Consider the following 16,172-nt stretch of genomic DNA (forward strand, 5'->3'; position numbering starts at 1 on the left):
TCAGGGATGTGGCTGAGACCGTACAGTCAATAAAAACAGATGCTTCATTTCCTTTCTTTCTTTAATGAGACCAGTAACCAATGAACTGAGTGGGTGCTCTGAACCACACAGGTGTTTTCACTCATGTTGCCTAATTAGACCTCTTCTTTGGACTGTTGATTAACTACTTATCATCAGTCTGATTGGTTGACATTGTTTTGTAGGTAATCAGGTAATTCCCAGCAGCTCTGGTGTACTCCAACCTGACGAGATGTCCAATCAACCAGAAGAATCGATAACGCCTGTGTGGGTGAGACATTTTCTCATCTAGTTGTTGTCTTACAGATTTACTGTTTTAATGTGATTACTTTGTTTATAATAACATGAAAGATTAATGGTAAACCTGTTATACAACATGTTTTGTTGACGTTTATTAGTGGTCATATTTCCTGTCCAATCGAACAGCCAGAGTGATTCTCAGCAGCTTGTTGTTTTATAGCTGCCGTACTGCTATGTGTCCACATGGTGCTGCCATTAGCAAACATTTGATACAGCACTTTAGTCAGCTGTGTTTAAGGCTTTAAGTGTGTGTGTGCTACAGTCTTAAACCATAGATAGCAGGAGGTGAATACACACAGAGAGGAGCAGACCAACAGTGACATGTTATTCTTGCCTCTATAATTACAAGTTAAATCACCTTCGTGGCTCTGCAAACACACTAGTCGAATTAGAAATTAAAGCAGAAGTGGGTAGAATTGGAGCAAATATGATTAAAAAAATGATTTTTTTATAAAACGGTCACTATATCCTGACAGTAGTGTCAGTGTGCCTCTGTGTCCCTCGGGGTTCTCCGGTGCTCCTAATGGCATCTGCAGGATTTCACAGACCGGAGGAAAACAACCTCCGGTCTGTGTTTTGCCCAATGATGCCAAAAATATTCTGCGTACTGCAGGTTTAAGTATTCATCCCTGATACTTTGTAAGGGCATAAATTTCACGTTTGAATCACCCTAAAGCTCTAAACACTTGTTCCTTGATCCTTTGAGATATCGTGTTATTACACAAATAAACAAACAAATCAATAACCAGGGGTAAAAACATGATACACAACAATAAATCGTCTTTATTTAGGATTTGCTTATTTGACACATTAAATACAGAAATGACAGAATAATGGTTTAATGAGCTCCCCAGAGCTGCTACAATTGATACAATTATCTGTCCTTCCCTCTCTCGCTCTCTCTCTCTCTCTCACACACACACAAAACACACACACACATGTACTCACAAACACACACACACACAAACACACAGCTCGCTTCAGCTCTCATGATCTACCCTGGGCTGCAGATGATGTCACGTCAAACACAGTGATGATGTCAGATCATCAGATGGGGTCTCCGTCTGATGAGGTCATTGCTTTTAGGACGTCAGAGCGTCGTCTATAGGGGTGTAAACAAACACGTACGCGTGGACTATTTCAGACTACAACCTAAAACTATGAAGGAACATGGAGGTCTTAAATACTAATCACCATGACTTCACGAGTTGTGTTGTGTTAATGTGTGTGTGTGTGTGTGTGTGTGCTGCTGTGGACTTCCTGCTGTGCTGACAGGCAGCTCTCTCTCTGCACCCATCAGGGACAATCAGTGAAGGGCGCTCGTCAAGTCGTTCAGTTGTTGTTGAGGACCCACCATGATGCTGAGGAGGAGACGCAGAAGAAGAAAAAAACGGACCCTCAAAAATGACCCCAATCAACGAGACACACTCTCCTCTGTGGCTGTGTGTGTGTATTTTGTGCGTCCATTTATAAGCTATGACAAATTGATTCAGCAGTGCCCTCTGCGCTGCTTGTGGCTGGTTATGAGAAGCGGGTAATGATGCTTGTGAGACAGAATTAAGATCAATTCGATGTAATAATGCAGGGAAAAATAACACAAAGACTATTGCGTGCTGGATAAAATTGGACTTATTACTAATGGAAAGGAGTGAAAGTCTGACATGGTGATGATTATATGACTGTTTAATGGTCTTTTACATAATTAGCTTCGAAGCTGGATGCAATATTTATCTCGACCTAAAGAGCAAAACAAACAAAACAAAAACAAACACAAATCCTACACAATAAGGGAAACTCAATGCAGGATCCAACTTGCTTGTTTCCATAGCTTTCAACCACATCTCATGGCCTTCCTCCAGAGTTGCTCAGTTGTCACGGAGAATGAATGACAAAAGTTAAACTCTAATTTTAAAGTTATATTATTTGATAGCATAAATTTCAAGTTGGGGCGGCGCGGTGGTGCAGTGGTTAGTACTTCCGCCTCACAGCAAGAAGGTTGCATGTTCAAATCTGGCTTGAAGCCCTTCATGTTCTCCCGTGTTAGCGTGGGTTTTCTCTCCGGGTACTCAGGTGTCCTCCCACAGTCTTAAGACATGCAGGTTAGGTTAATTGTTGACTCTGAATTGCCCGTAGGTGTGAATGTGAGCCTGACTGGTTGTGTGTCTCTATGTGTCAGCCCTGTGATAGTCTGGCGTCCTGTCCATAATGGATAGATGGAAATATTAAGTAACATATACAAATTTTCCATGATAACTAACAACCTTGTCCATTAATGCTCTGAATATTGGATGTAACACCTTTAAGTAAGTTGGACCTTGTGTTGAGATTTTCTGTTCTTTAATTCATTTTTCTGGTCAAACTGTTTCCAAGGTTGAGAATGAACCATCAAGTATCAAATATTTATGTATTTCTTTACCTGCTTATTCCAGCATTTCCTTGAAGCTTCATCACATTTAGAAGGTGAAATACTCAAATCAAAGATCTCTCACCAAAACTGTGGCATCGTGACTAGAGTTTAAAACCAAGTTCTTTTGAGGGTTTGAGGGTCGTTTGTCTGCACAGTGTCTTTGTGATCGATGATGGACGAAAGGGCACCTAAAGGCTGAAGAGTTTACCCTTTAGAAGTGTAAGATCAGTCAGGTGAACGTTTTCTTGATCTAATTAGATGTGATAGGTGTGAGTGTGATGTGAGTGGAGAATCAGACAGGCGCTCTCTAATGAAGGTTCTTACCAGGAACCAGCATGGTGGTGATGCTCTCAGGAGTCTCCAGGAAGTCCACGTTGCCCCTCTGGAAGGTCTTACTGTAGTTGGTCTGCAGGTGGCTGTGCAGAGGAAACAGGAGGATTCAGATCGTGGATAAGATGCATGAAGATTTCTATTTATTCATGACACCATTCTGCTTGGCTATTTGCTATTAACATGCAACTAATTAAAACCCCTGAAACAGTAAAAATGTCCCTAATTCAATCAAGTTTATTTTTACTTCATACTTTACTTTCGTATCTTTAAGAGGCAATTTGACACACGCTGGTTTACAAACATAAAAACACACAAATACCCTGAAACAACTCATTAGTACACACATAGAAGCAATCTAAAAATATAAAATTGACGCACCAGTAATTCAATCTAATTTGACCAACCTTTCAAGCAGAGTTTGTATTTCTTATTGAAACACTTTAAGCACTTTCTCCATCAGTGTAAAGTTAGAAAATGCTGCTATAAAAATGCTATCTATAGATCCTATTTTTGACTAATAGTGGCCCTTCTGTGCAGAAATTTATGAATTTACGAATTTACTTCACCTCTCAGTGGTCTTAATGTTACGGCTGATCGGTGTATATCTCAGCATTTTATTCATTTCTGTGAAGAGAACTAAATTAAATTGTTATTTTTAAAGTTTGGATTATTATTTAAAATGAAAACAGGATAAGGGCACGGTGAAGACCTGAACACAAGAGCCTTCCCTCTCTGCTAAACAGCCTCGTCCTGCATTAGAAAAGTACGCAGTAAAAACAACCAAAGAGCTAAAAGAAAAATGACGAAGTGTCAGGGAGAAGAAAATGAATTGTCCAAAAAATACCTATTAAGTGTGTATGATTGTGAAATAAATAAATAATACAGACAAAGAATTGTATTAAAAGTTCCTAAAATAACAGGAACTCATCTTTGATGAAATTTTCACAGGAAATAATCTGCTTAAAGCTCATCCAAATCACTCGTTTTACACAAACGTCCTGTAGTTATTGTGGTCACTATTTGGGTTAATAGTACAGTTTACCAGTTGTTCTGTACTGTTATTGTTATGCATTGAATATAATGAAATATACATAAAATATGTCACTTAGTCAGGGGCCGTCAGTTTACTAAATGATAGAAAAGGGGTCCTCTGGTAAAGGTTAGGAACCACTGGACTAGACTAATTAACAATGTTCAGACGTGAATGTAAGTCATTAAGACTTAAACCTGATGAATTCTGACCACAGTATTAAGTCTCATTACCATTAATTCCTCTCTGTATCTCACCTCCCACTGTTGTAGTGACACTCTTGTTTTCCTCATCAGTTTCATTAAAGCCTCAGCGAATACATCACTAAACACTGTGAACTCTCAGTGTGTTCAAGCTGAGAGAGGAACATAATTTGGGGTTTATTTAAGCCCACGGTGCATTAGTCACGATGCATATGGTGCAGGCGAATACTTACTTCTTCCACACGTTGTTGTGCTCCCAGAATTCATAGAGAATGAAGCGTGATTCATTCGCCAGCCGCTGAACTGCGATGCTGCCAAATGCAAAAACAGGAGAGAGCATGTCATGCAATCACTAATTAGTGTGCTACATCGTGTCCCTCAGCACATACAAGCCTCTCTGATTGTTTCCTGCACTCCAACTGTGAATCCACCAAATGACATATTTATGTGGCTTCATCCTCAAATTATGATCATATAGTGTTTTAATGTCAGTGGTTTTAGTCTCATTTTAACTTGAAAATGAGCAAACATGACTGAGTATTTAGGGAAATGGTTTGTGACAAAGCATGTAAATGTCAAATGCCAGAAATTCTTACAGCCATTTCACTGACGTTTCTATTTTAAAGTTTCATGATTTATTCAAAGTTGCTCTTAATCTCATGAAGAATTCTCAGTGAGATTATGATAGAAATGAACCATTTAGAGACTCGGCACTCCAGATTTGTGATGTAATTCATATTAAAAAGCCGCTCAAAGCTCTGAGCTACAGAAGGGATTATGTAATTCCACGCAGATTTGAGGCACAGAAAAAAAAGAAAATGGCACAGAAAATGCCATTTTCCTGAACAAGATGCTGCAGATATAGTAAGTTGAATGTGTTGTTTCTGTAAATAAAACAATTCCTTAAAGATTACAGACATCTTGGTAGTTAAAGGGACATTCCTTCTATCTTTGTTCTCAGAAATAAAATAAAATAAAGCACAATAATGCTTAAGACTATGATGATTCTCACATACATTTGACAACTGATCATCAATATTTGAATCTCACTCACTCACGCTATTGAATAAGTCTGAATAAGTTCATTCCTGATCTTAGGATCAGTACATGTGACAAAATCGTTGTAACGCGTAGGTCCATTTAAAGGTACAGTGTGTAACATCTGACGGCATCTAGCAGTGAGGTTGCAGATTGCAACTCAATCCCATGTGCCAAGCATGCAGGGGAACTACGGTGGCCGACGTGAAAACTCAAATGGCCCTCTCTAGAGCTGTTGTGAGAGTAGTGTAGGTCATTTGGAGCACAGCCAGTGTGTACAGTGTGTATGTACGTGGGAAGTGAGTGGTGAAGCAAGAGAGAGAGAGCGGCGGCGGATATGTGTGAGCGAACAAGTGAGCAAGTTGAGCAGAAAACAGAGTTAGTTTAGCTTTGAGAATATCAGTGAATGGTCAGTGGAAGATGATTGAATGCGGTACCACAAGAGCAAAAATGTTAAAAGCTAGAAATTACACAAATATCATGCAGTAGCCTAAATCCCTGACACAAAGTGAACAAAGAGAAAATGAACTGACTGTAGACATCCAGTCTGGGCACAGGCAGAGTCCATGTACTGCCTGAGAGCCAAGCGAAACTCCTCCAGCTCCTCCTCCAGCACCGAGAGCTGCCGCTGGACGATCAGGATGTGCTGTGAAGACAAAGTCAGAAGGTCAGGATTTGCTTCTGGTGGAGAGACGAAGAGAGAGAGAGAGTCTGACGGAGCTGGAGGACGTTCAGAAATCTTCTGGCAGGGTTTCACGTCGGCTCAGTGAGTTAACAGAGAACTGATGCAGAACTGTGAGGTGAACACTGGAACATTTAGCTGTTAAAAAATAAAAAATAAAAAATAAAGCATCTGAATGTTGTTGCACAAAGGTGTGAACGGCAGGAACAAAAAACAGGACGACCTGCCATAATCATGACAATCGAAAGCCTGCTAATCATTTCCTGTGGCTGACAGAGGTTGAGAGGCTGATGGGAACAGGAAGTGAATGTTCTGCCCGTTGGCCTAAAGTGTGTGTGTGTGTGTGCGTGTATGTGTGTGTGTGTGTGTGTGTGTGTGTGTGTGTGACTGATAAAACGCCTCAGGACTTTTTTCTCAGTGGCTAATTTGGAGAAACACACTCACACACACAATAGGGGACACACACATTCTTAGATGCATGCAAACACACACACCAACACACAAACAGTCCTTTTCTCAGCAGTACATTTATTCCCAGTGACAAACACCAATTACATATTGATTAATTCACCCACATGTCTGCATGCTGAGACATGACAGCTACATGTAATATTCATATGCGTGGTTTCTTTGTGCTGCTGTGATATGATATGTCTGGTATACATGTTGTAATACTACAGTAACTATGGATTTCATGTGAGATTAATGATTCAATATGAACTTTTCTCTCCTTTTCTTCTCTTTTTTTTAATGGATATTTTCTCTTTTACACACATCAAACTGAATCTGTTTGGTTTTTGGACTGGTGGCTGGAAAAAAATTTTAGATTTTTGAAGATCTAAATCTCGTCATTTCTTACAATTTATAGACAAAACTATTAGAAATTAATCAAGAAATCAGATTAATCAGTGAATGAAAAATAATTGTTGGTTGCAGTTCTAGAAATTCACATTTCACATTTGAAATGAGCAGTTTTCCTGCTTTTGTGTAAGAAGATGCAGTGGCTGAAAAATGATGTTTGTAGGAGCCATGTATTTTATTTGTGGTATTTTATTTTGTAAGGTGTAAGGTGCCTCCATCACCATGGGGTGTAAGGTGTAGGCAGAGGCTGGCTTCAGGTAGCTCATATAAGCCACATGCCAGTTACCTCAGGTTCGGCTGATTAGGAAAAGCAAACAGTTTTGTGCTTAGGACATTGTGTGCGCTATTGTTCTTTATTGACCAGCGCCCCCCAGAAGTTGGCGCCTATAGGCAACAGCCTATATGGCCTTAAGGCAGCCCTGCTCCCTTCTATTATAAATGTCCTTCTGCCTCTTCATGTGTCCATGATGCAGACACTCATACTGAAGAGAAATCCTCCTGCGAGTGTTTGTGTTGGTCTGCTGTGTCGTCAGCTATACGGAGTCTTTCAGCCGTGAAATGAGTGACATGAAGCTCGGGCAGAAATAATAGTCTCTCTTTGCTTTGGCATGTGGACGCTGAGGTTAAACCGGGGATGATGACATGCACATAAACACTTGCACACTGTGGATGCAAAAACACACATACACACTGTACACAAGCACAATGAGTCATTTCAGTAGGTTTACACACATTATTATTTGTTTATACTGTAAATATATAATTTAGAACAGACACACTCAATCTTCCTGAATCCCCATCGTGCCTCCAAGTCTAATATTGAGCCTTTAACAGAGAGAGTAAAGATAAAGACAGATGGAGCAAAGGAAGAAGGGAATACGTTTCTGTCAAGTTTCTGTCAAGTGCTGTTGCTATGACAACCGCTGAGTGGTTATTATCTTTCAGTTAAACTCCACCATGTGAGAACACAGTGGTCACCGCAGAACAAACAGTATAGAAAAGTCAGAAAACGCACCGATTTGCTCTCCAACACCTCCTCTTCAACGGGCTCCAGACGGATCTCCTGCAGAACAAATATACAATGACATGATGCCCTGACTGTGAGTTGCTGTGTGTTCAACAACACATGCTTCTGAACATTAGGCACAATTAAGGGCAGCAGAAATGCGATCCATATTTTAAAGAGGACCTATTATGCTTATTTTCAGGTGCATACTTGTATTTTGGGTTTCAACTAAACATGCTTTATTGTTCAAAAAACACTTTATTACGCTCTAACTAGCTTTGTTTGTTGGGTGAGCCAAACAAGCCGCTAGGCAGGTATTATGCAAATATGTTACTTGGTGACATCACAACGTTACGGAAGAAGGTGGGACTTCAAGCAAGGTGTTTCAGACAGTTCAGGAGCAGTGTTTCTGTGGGGGAGAGTAACTCCCTTTGGTGTGGACTTTGGGCTTTGTAACTCTGCAGACCTTTTGCAAGCACCAAAAACTATATAACACACTAAAGGAAAGGGAAAAAGCACAAAAGCATAAAAAGTCCTCTTTAATATAAAACACCGATTAGCTGCTTTACAGACTTATTGTTTTTTTTTTACTTTCATCAACAACTTTTTGGTTTGTTAGCCTTTAAACAACCCTTGTCAATTGCTTTTGACATAGTGGAATTTTTCGCTATATGAAAACATCTAATAATGAATAATAATAAAGAAGTACAACAAGAAACAAATAAAGATTAGAAGACAGGATAAAAAAGTAAACATAACTTTCTTTGTGTAGTAGAAATATGTTTTGTTTTTTTATACTTTCCTCTCATTACAGTAATAATCTCACAGACACTCAGATTTAATTTGAGTCCCTTGTGGGATCCCAACCCCTACTTTGGGAACCCCTGATTTACCATTTATGTGTGCATAATCAATAAAGGATCCAACACACACAGATAGCTCTGAGAGTTTGTGTGCCGCCGATATTTCCCTTATAGGCTACATATGTGTATGTGTTCGTACGTGGGCGGGTGTTGTTGGGTCGAGTTCATTTGTTGAGTCAACTTGCCATAATTTGTGGTTAATTTGAGAAAGTGATGCAAAGACCAGATGGTCGGGATGGTGAGAGGAGACAGACGAAGATGAAAATAACAGAAGCAAGAAGAAGAGAAGAAGAAGGAAGCAGGAAGGAGAGGAGAGAACGGAAAGGGTTGAAAGAAAGGAAGACACCTTTTTTTCTAGACGGTCGATGAGCCTCTGCAGTCTGTTGACCTGGATTATCCACTGGCCGTCTTCATCATAACCACCTGGAGACACAGGCAAGATGAAGAGTAAACAACAAAGATGAAGGGATGAAAGGTGCTGCTGTATACATCGACTGTATTTTAAACACATTTTCCTCCATTGATTATTTGAGCTGAATTCCTCTTAAATAGTGGCGGTGTCCCAGAAGGCATTGCAAGGTTTCCTTTCATGTAATGCAACGCACAAACACGACAATCAATAAAAAGCTTTGAGGCCTGTAATCGAAGTTTATGGAGTCTCTGCAGCTGTCACAAATCTCCCAGCAACCACGGCTGGTGTCATAATGGAAAACTGACTGTGTGCAAACAATAGTTAAATACATACAACAACCAGGCTGGAAATAGAAATAACTGGAACAACTGCTGTGGTGAAATGTGGTGAAGAAGTGAATCTGATGATAAAGTTCATTTGTCTTATCATTATGTTTGCGCTCTGAAACCTGTTATTTCCAATGGCCATGACTTTGGGCGCTGCACGCTGTGGCGAGCGAAGCTTAAACATGAGCTCAAACTGCGCTGCGTCACGAGCATAGACTGCTCTCTTCCGCTGTGAAGCGACAGTTGATGTAGCTGTGGACCAGTTAGAGTTGATGTTGACTTACATGCATGTATTTTCCATTTGATGTGAGCATTGAATGCTCAAAGGGAGGAAATGTGCTGGAAAAATACAAACATGCAGCCATTCCTAAGGCCCTGACAGGTGTCTCTCATTGCCCTTGAAGTCTATTTCAGTTTCTGTGTTGTATTCTGGGTCAAGAAACAGGCAGTGCTTATTTGATGATGGTACCTTAAATGGACAGAAGTGTCAGACAGAGAAGACTGTGAGATGTACGATTGTATGCAAAGGTATAAATACTGCTAGAATAGAAACTGTGTATAAATAGTGTAGCTATTTCATTAAAAAAATAATTATTGCACAAGTATGTGGTGTTTACTGTTTGACAGTGTTTAGAGTTCTTATGGCCCAGGGAAAGAAACAGTTATCTGTGTGGTGGTGCGAGCTCTGATGGACCTGTAGCGCCTGCCGGAGGGCAACAGGTTAAATAGGTGATGTGCTGGGTGGGAGGAGTCCTTGATAATGTTTTTGGCTCTGTTGAGGCAGCGGGAACTGGAAATGTCCTCCAGGGAGGGCAGAGGGCAGCCAACAATCTTCTGGGCTGAGTTTATGACCCTCTGGAGAGCTCTCTTGTCCACAGCTGAGCACCCGGGGTGTCACACTGTGATGCCTTACGCCAGTATGCCCTCGATGGCAGAGCGATAGAAGGCCACCAACAGCTTTTGTCCCAGTTTGTTAGTGGACCAGGAGAGCTCCTCCGTGATGTGGATGCCCAAGAACTTGAAGGTCGGGACCCTTTCCACGCAGTCTCCGTGGATGTGGAGTGGGGCAGGGTCCGCCCTGTGTCTTCTGAAGTTAATGATGATTTCCTTTGTTTTTGCTGTGTTGAGAGCCAGGTTATTGTCTGCACACCATGCCGTCAGTCGCTGGACCTCGTCTCTGTCTCTGCCGTCTTGTCACCTTTCAAGATGAGCCCGACCACGGTGGTATCGTCTGTGAATTTAATGATCGTGTTTGAGGGGTGGGATGGAGTGCAGTCATGGGTGTAGAGTGCATAGAGGAGCGGGATCGGCACACAGCCTTGAGGAGAGCCGGCGCTGAGTGAGAGGGAGGAGGATCTCTAAAAAGAGAAGACTCAGTGCTCTCAGCCTTGAACATCCTATGTTGATGGTTGTGTGCCCACTTTCAAGTGTGTGATAAAACTCAGAAGGACACTCTTGTTCTTGAGTCCTTATTTAACAGAAATTGCCTCCACAGTAGCTCTATTGTCGTCCGGGTGGAAACAGTAGGGATTATACACACTGTTCAGTTCCAGAAACAAACTAAGATAATGAAAAGGAAAAGAAAGTGTGAAAATTTGCCATAAATCGGGAGAAATACGGGAGAATTGTGACCTCGGGAGGAATATATATATTGTGACCCAAGATAAATAACATTGAGTTAATCAGAGTTACCCTACATATCTCTCTAGAAAAGTCGTAATCAGATCAGTAAGAATAAAATTCAAAAAATGTACTCCATTTGCAATCATGTCTGTATTCATTCAGGTTTAATGCTTTTCGCACTGCCCAATATTGAAGAAGTATGTGTACTGTGTGCAGCCCTGCATGAGAGAGAGAGAGTGTAAGCCTGCAAACGACTCAATGCATCACAAGTCAAACCAGCATCAACAAACAAGCGGCAGGCCGGTGCACTTGTGCATCACAAACCAGGGAGCGCTTGGCTGATTATCTAACTGTAGCTGCTGGTGTGTGATGTATATCATGAAGGGAGTTACTCTTTGACTCACGATGAAAGTGTATTCACACTCACAGCACACGGTCATCTGAGATTGATGCCTTACATCTCCCCAACCTGCACACCTTCCAAAAGAGCACCGGCAAAGTGCCAGAGCGTTCAATGGCTTTGGATCGACACACGGGAGCACACACTTCAATCTCTCGCTATCTCTCACTCCAGTCTCTCTCACACACCTACACGACCTCCCTCCCCTCCTCCCGTGGAGACACACCGACTCTGGTCGAGCAGCTTTTTTTGCCGCTGGCAGCTACGAGACCACGTAACTCAAGAAAAGTGGAGCGCTACATTATGAAACACAACAGGATGCACTGGTTATTTATACAAACTCAGCATTAGACAGCAGAACATATGAACCCACCTGAATTGACGAGACTGAGGAGAGGGTTGTTGGGAGAGAGGCTGCTGTTCCTCTGGAGCCTCCGATGGGAGCGACGACCCGACCACTGGATGGACAAAACCTCTGGCTTCAGCGGGCCCTGTCTGGAGACAAAACAGGGACATAATTATCAGACATCAAAATAATTAAGCATATTTTCTTTTAACTTTGTTGCAATTGACCCTTCGCTAAGTCCCGCACCTCGAACGCAGACCGGCGAATCATAGCATCGGCCAGCTCTGACCAGGGCTCGGCAACTATCAGGCTCTTGCTCCGTAGACTCTCATGCAATCGTTTCAGATTTTCTTCATTTTCAGGCTGGTTTTGTGGATTTAAAGCTAGTCATGGTTAAACGTTTGCCTGGGGCAGGTGTGATAGTGATAACTCAGAGAGGTTGCAAGGAGATATACATTTCTAAAACGTTATTTTTCTACGTAAAAACCTGTGAAGCTGACTGATTAGTAGAGCGCGTTAGCACATCATTAAATGGACTTGCATTTATAAAGCGCTTTTCTAGTCATCCGACCACTCAAAGCACTTTACACTCACTCCATTCATACACTGGTGGCAGAGGCTGCCATACAAGGTGCCAACTGCTCATCAGGATCTATTCTAAATACTCATTCACACACCGATGGCACTGCCTTCGGGAGCAATTTGGGTTTAGGGTCAGGTATCTTGCTCAAGGACACTTGAACATGTACCAGGGATTGAACCACCAACCTTCCAAATGGTGGACGACCTGCTTCACCTCTGAGCCACGTGACTTTGTAATTTATTAACTACATAAAATAGAACTGGAGTAGGAAGTAAAATTTGAACAGTTTATCATATGAGCTCATTTATGCTACAAAAGTGAAAAAGAAGAGGGACAACTTGTAATTTTCTTTCATTTTTGTTTTGCAATTTAAGACGGCACCAGGTGAGCGAATCACACAGCCTCATGAATAGATGTCTCAGCTTGAGCCTGAAGTCGTCCGGGCTCACGTTGTATTTGCATGTTGTGTTGGTCTGACGGTGATGCTAATGCCAGTGACAAGGTACATGCAGCTGCAGGGTGACATGGCCTAAGATTTAACTTCGAGCTGTCAAGTTGTTCGGCCCCTTATTTTGAGAAGACCTCAGGGTGTCTGTGGGGATGTGTGTGTGCAGGTGAATGCACACGTTTATATGTGTGAATTTTGTGCAAACGAAAGAGCAAGTTTTTCAGACTTCACATTGATATTTTTGTACATCTTCTTTACAATGTTTAATAGTTCATGTTTTAGGTAAATGTGTTGCCTAAACCTAACTGCAGATGTTACGGTATTTTTGTTGCGTGGCAAACAAATGACAGGCAAAAAGCCTAAAATGTGTCTTCATGACATGCGGATTGTCCTTGTAATGTCGTGCTATTTATATTTCTTCCTGTTGCATTGAGAGTGGTATCAATCTTCTCATCTAACTCTCTAAATGTCAAACTATTCCTTTAATCCACTAGTCTTTATTCATTACTTGGCTTTTTACCTTTAACTATACAGTACATCTTATATAGAGTGAGGTAACTAATCTAAATGGGAAGATCTGTGAATATGTGTTTTTCTTAAATACTAAAATCCCAATCAGCGTATTCAGAGTGTTCTCCTTTTGTTAAGAAGACTGTCGTTGCTTCATATGACACCGCTTCCATAATAAGTATAATAGATTTCAAACGCTCCCTCCCACATCTGGGAGAAATGCAGTATAATTAATCCACTAGTCAAATGTGTGTGAGCTTGATGTATGGAGGAGGTGGCGGGTCCCTCTTGGTCTTCTAGTGAGTCATACTGTATTCTCGGCTATGCAGCAACTTTAATAGATAAAACCCGCCTGAGATCAGTAATAGGGGAAAGATCAGCAGCCTTTACATTATCATGTTTCTTCCACAGCGTTCATGACAACTGAGAGGAAGGAAGAAGAGGTTAAGAGCTGAAGAGCAAACTGTGTGTAGTCATAATTAGCAGAGGGGCAACCAGATCCAGGACCTTTATGTCCATATTTCACCTATTAGGTTTCCAACACAGACTGGGATTTAAAGCAAGAAAATGATGACTGAAATAATGACAATGATGATGCAGATTAATGATGCATCGAAGAAAAATTAAGGTTATCTATTGGGCAAATAACAAGAAATTACCAAGAGGAAAGTTATACTATGTTTGCTCTGAGTCATACCGTGCATCCATGAATGTCAGCTCCTGTTTTCCCTCTTCACACACAAAAAAACTGACCACAGAAATCAATTTAAAGCCACCAGAGAAACAGCCAGATCCTCTAGATAGCTTGGAAGAACAGAGTGATAGCATTCAGATGCAGAGGGGACTTAATTCAGAGACGGATACTGGAGGAGAAGAAGCTGCTTTGGGAGCTAGGGAGAAAGAAACATTTAGAGGTGAGGAGAGGAGAGGAAAGGAAAGTGTTGGTGGAAGCCTCTCAGATGTCAATTATCCGAGCCCATCGTGTTCTGCCTCTGAGAATAAGTGCAAACATGGTGAGAAAAAGGGACACAACAATCCTTTTAAACTGAAAAACAAGTCAAACTGGAAGAGGTTGGCAGCAAATCAGTGCTCGGTTGTTGAAGCTGCAAAGCAAGTGTGAACACAGACAGGTGACAGGACGCAAAAAGAGCGTGCGTCATCGCCTGTCCTTTAAATAGCCTATACCATGACCACATAACCTGCAGGGGAGAACCCACATACATACTCTCACACACACACCGTATATGAAACCGCGTGCACTTGTGTACTGATGAGTCATCATCACTAATGAACCGAGCACGCCTGAATTGATCAAGTACTGCACACACACACACACAGGTTTAATCAACTGTCCTGACAGCCAGCGGGAGAGTGTTTATTATCCGTCAGTACATTTATAAACATGCTAATAATTAAATCATAACCACATTAAGGTCATATTCTAATTGTCAATCTGTCATGCAAATACCTTAAATCTTAGCATATGTTAGTTTAATTAGAGACAAAGCTGCGGGAACACATAATGTGATTAGCAGACTTAAATTATTCATCAGTGGCATTAGTCTGGTTTCTGTCAGTGTTTTGATCCACAAATAGCGGATGGCTTAAGGTAGTAAAAAAGTCATATTTTGCATATTTTAGGGCTGAAGAACACAGCAACATAGTGACATGACCCATGTTAAACCTGCATTAATTGATTTTTTTTAACAGTTGTGGGCAGCACAACAAGCTGTAAACACAACATTTGACATATTGAAGTTGATATGGCGAACACGTTAGCGAACAGTCCCCTATTTACACATCCAGCAACATTAGCATTGATTCGGAGTCGTATTTGTGTCCACCTGATGAAGTCTGATATTCACTTTCCTTGCAGTTGTGCAACGGTTCACATGATATCTTACGAAAAAGTTATCGTTCATAATTTTTTGTGCATTTTCCTACGAATGTCCGGCAACACGTGACGCATGTGTCAATTTCCATTCCAGTCTTTTCAAAATAAACTTCCATCATCAAAGGGAATTTAGGTTTAGGCAACAAAACTACTTAGTTTAGTTCTTTAGCTGCTAATGCTCCACTATGTTCACAAGCTAGTTGCTAACTTTATCTGTTTGCTAGCTGCCTGCTGTGACTGGAAATGAGGCTGATGAGAGTGAGAGTGAGAGTGAACCAAAGTTGTGGGTTGTATAATCAAAACAAAGTTGAAAGACACTAAAACGCTCTGTAGAGTTGAAGGGAACTGCAGAGTTGTTAATAATTCACGGTAGATTCGTCACTACGAATGTCACCTTTCATATTATAGAAAGTCAGTTCATTCATTCTTGATATAAAATATTGATAGGGGCAGCTTTAAAGTACCAGGTTGGTGATTCATCAATGTGAAAAGGTCCTTCTGTTTTCCTTCTGATATTTTGTGGTGCAGCAGGTTCTTATTTCCACCTGCAAGGATTTACGACTATCCCCAATAACTTTTGATATACAGTACTCAAGTCTTAACAATCCCTTTTTAATTTTCTCCCTCCATGTATATATTTCCCATAGGAAGGTTACATATAAATAAAGGATTATAGATAACTGCTGGATTACAGGGGGAGAGCGGGTAGTCGTTACAAATACAGGGTAGGAACCTGTGTTGTTGCACAGCACCTTGGATGAAAGCACCATTTAAATCTTAAATGTGGGATGTAAATTAGTGTGCGCGGTTTGGACAAAATTGTCGCACTTTAAATGTGAGAACTGTGATTATAGGTGCCACTGTACAATACAATTTGTCCGTGTTTTAA

At 41.1% G+C, this 16,172-nt stretch overlaps 1 protein-coding gene across 1 annotated transcript in view; it reads right to left on the reverse strand.

Moving 5' to 3' along the window:
• Positions 1–1,096: 1,096 nt before the first annotated feature.
• Positions 1,097–16,172, reverse strand: part of necab1 (N-terminal EF-hand calcium binding protein 1) — a 35,520-nt gene continuing 20,444 nt past the window's right edge. Inside the window, exons 7-13 of the mRNA XM_074613943.1 lie at positions 11,876–11,997; positions 9,088–9,164; positions 7,888–7,935; positions 5,863–5,975; positions 4,525–4,602; positions 3,050–3,141; positions 1,097–1,679 (exon numbers count right to left, since the gene is read on the reverse strand). Of these exons, the coding sequence (XP_074470044.1) occupies positions 1,651–1,679; positions 3,050–3,141; positions 4,525–4,602; positions 5,863–5,975; positions 7,888–7,935; positions 9,088–9,164; positions 11,876–11,997 (559 nt within the window). The 3' untranslated portion in view covers positions 1,097–1,650. The remainder of the gene's footprint in view (positions 1,680–3,049; positions 3,142–4,524; positions 4,603–5,862; positions 5,976–7,887; positions 7,936–9,087; positions 9,165–11,875; positions 11,998–16,172) is intronic.

Source organism: Sebastes fasciatus, chromosome 17 (assembly GCF_043250625.1).
Source record: "Sebastes fasciatus isolate fSebFas1 chromosome 17, fSebFas1.pri, whole genome shotgun sequence".
NCBI lineage: Eukaryota > Metazoa > Chordata > Actinopteri > Perciformes > Sebastidae > Sebastes > Sebastes fasciatus.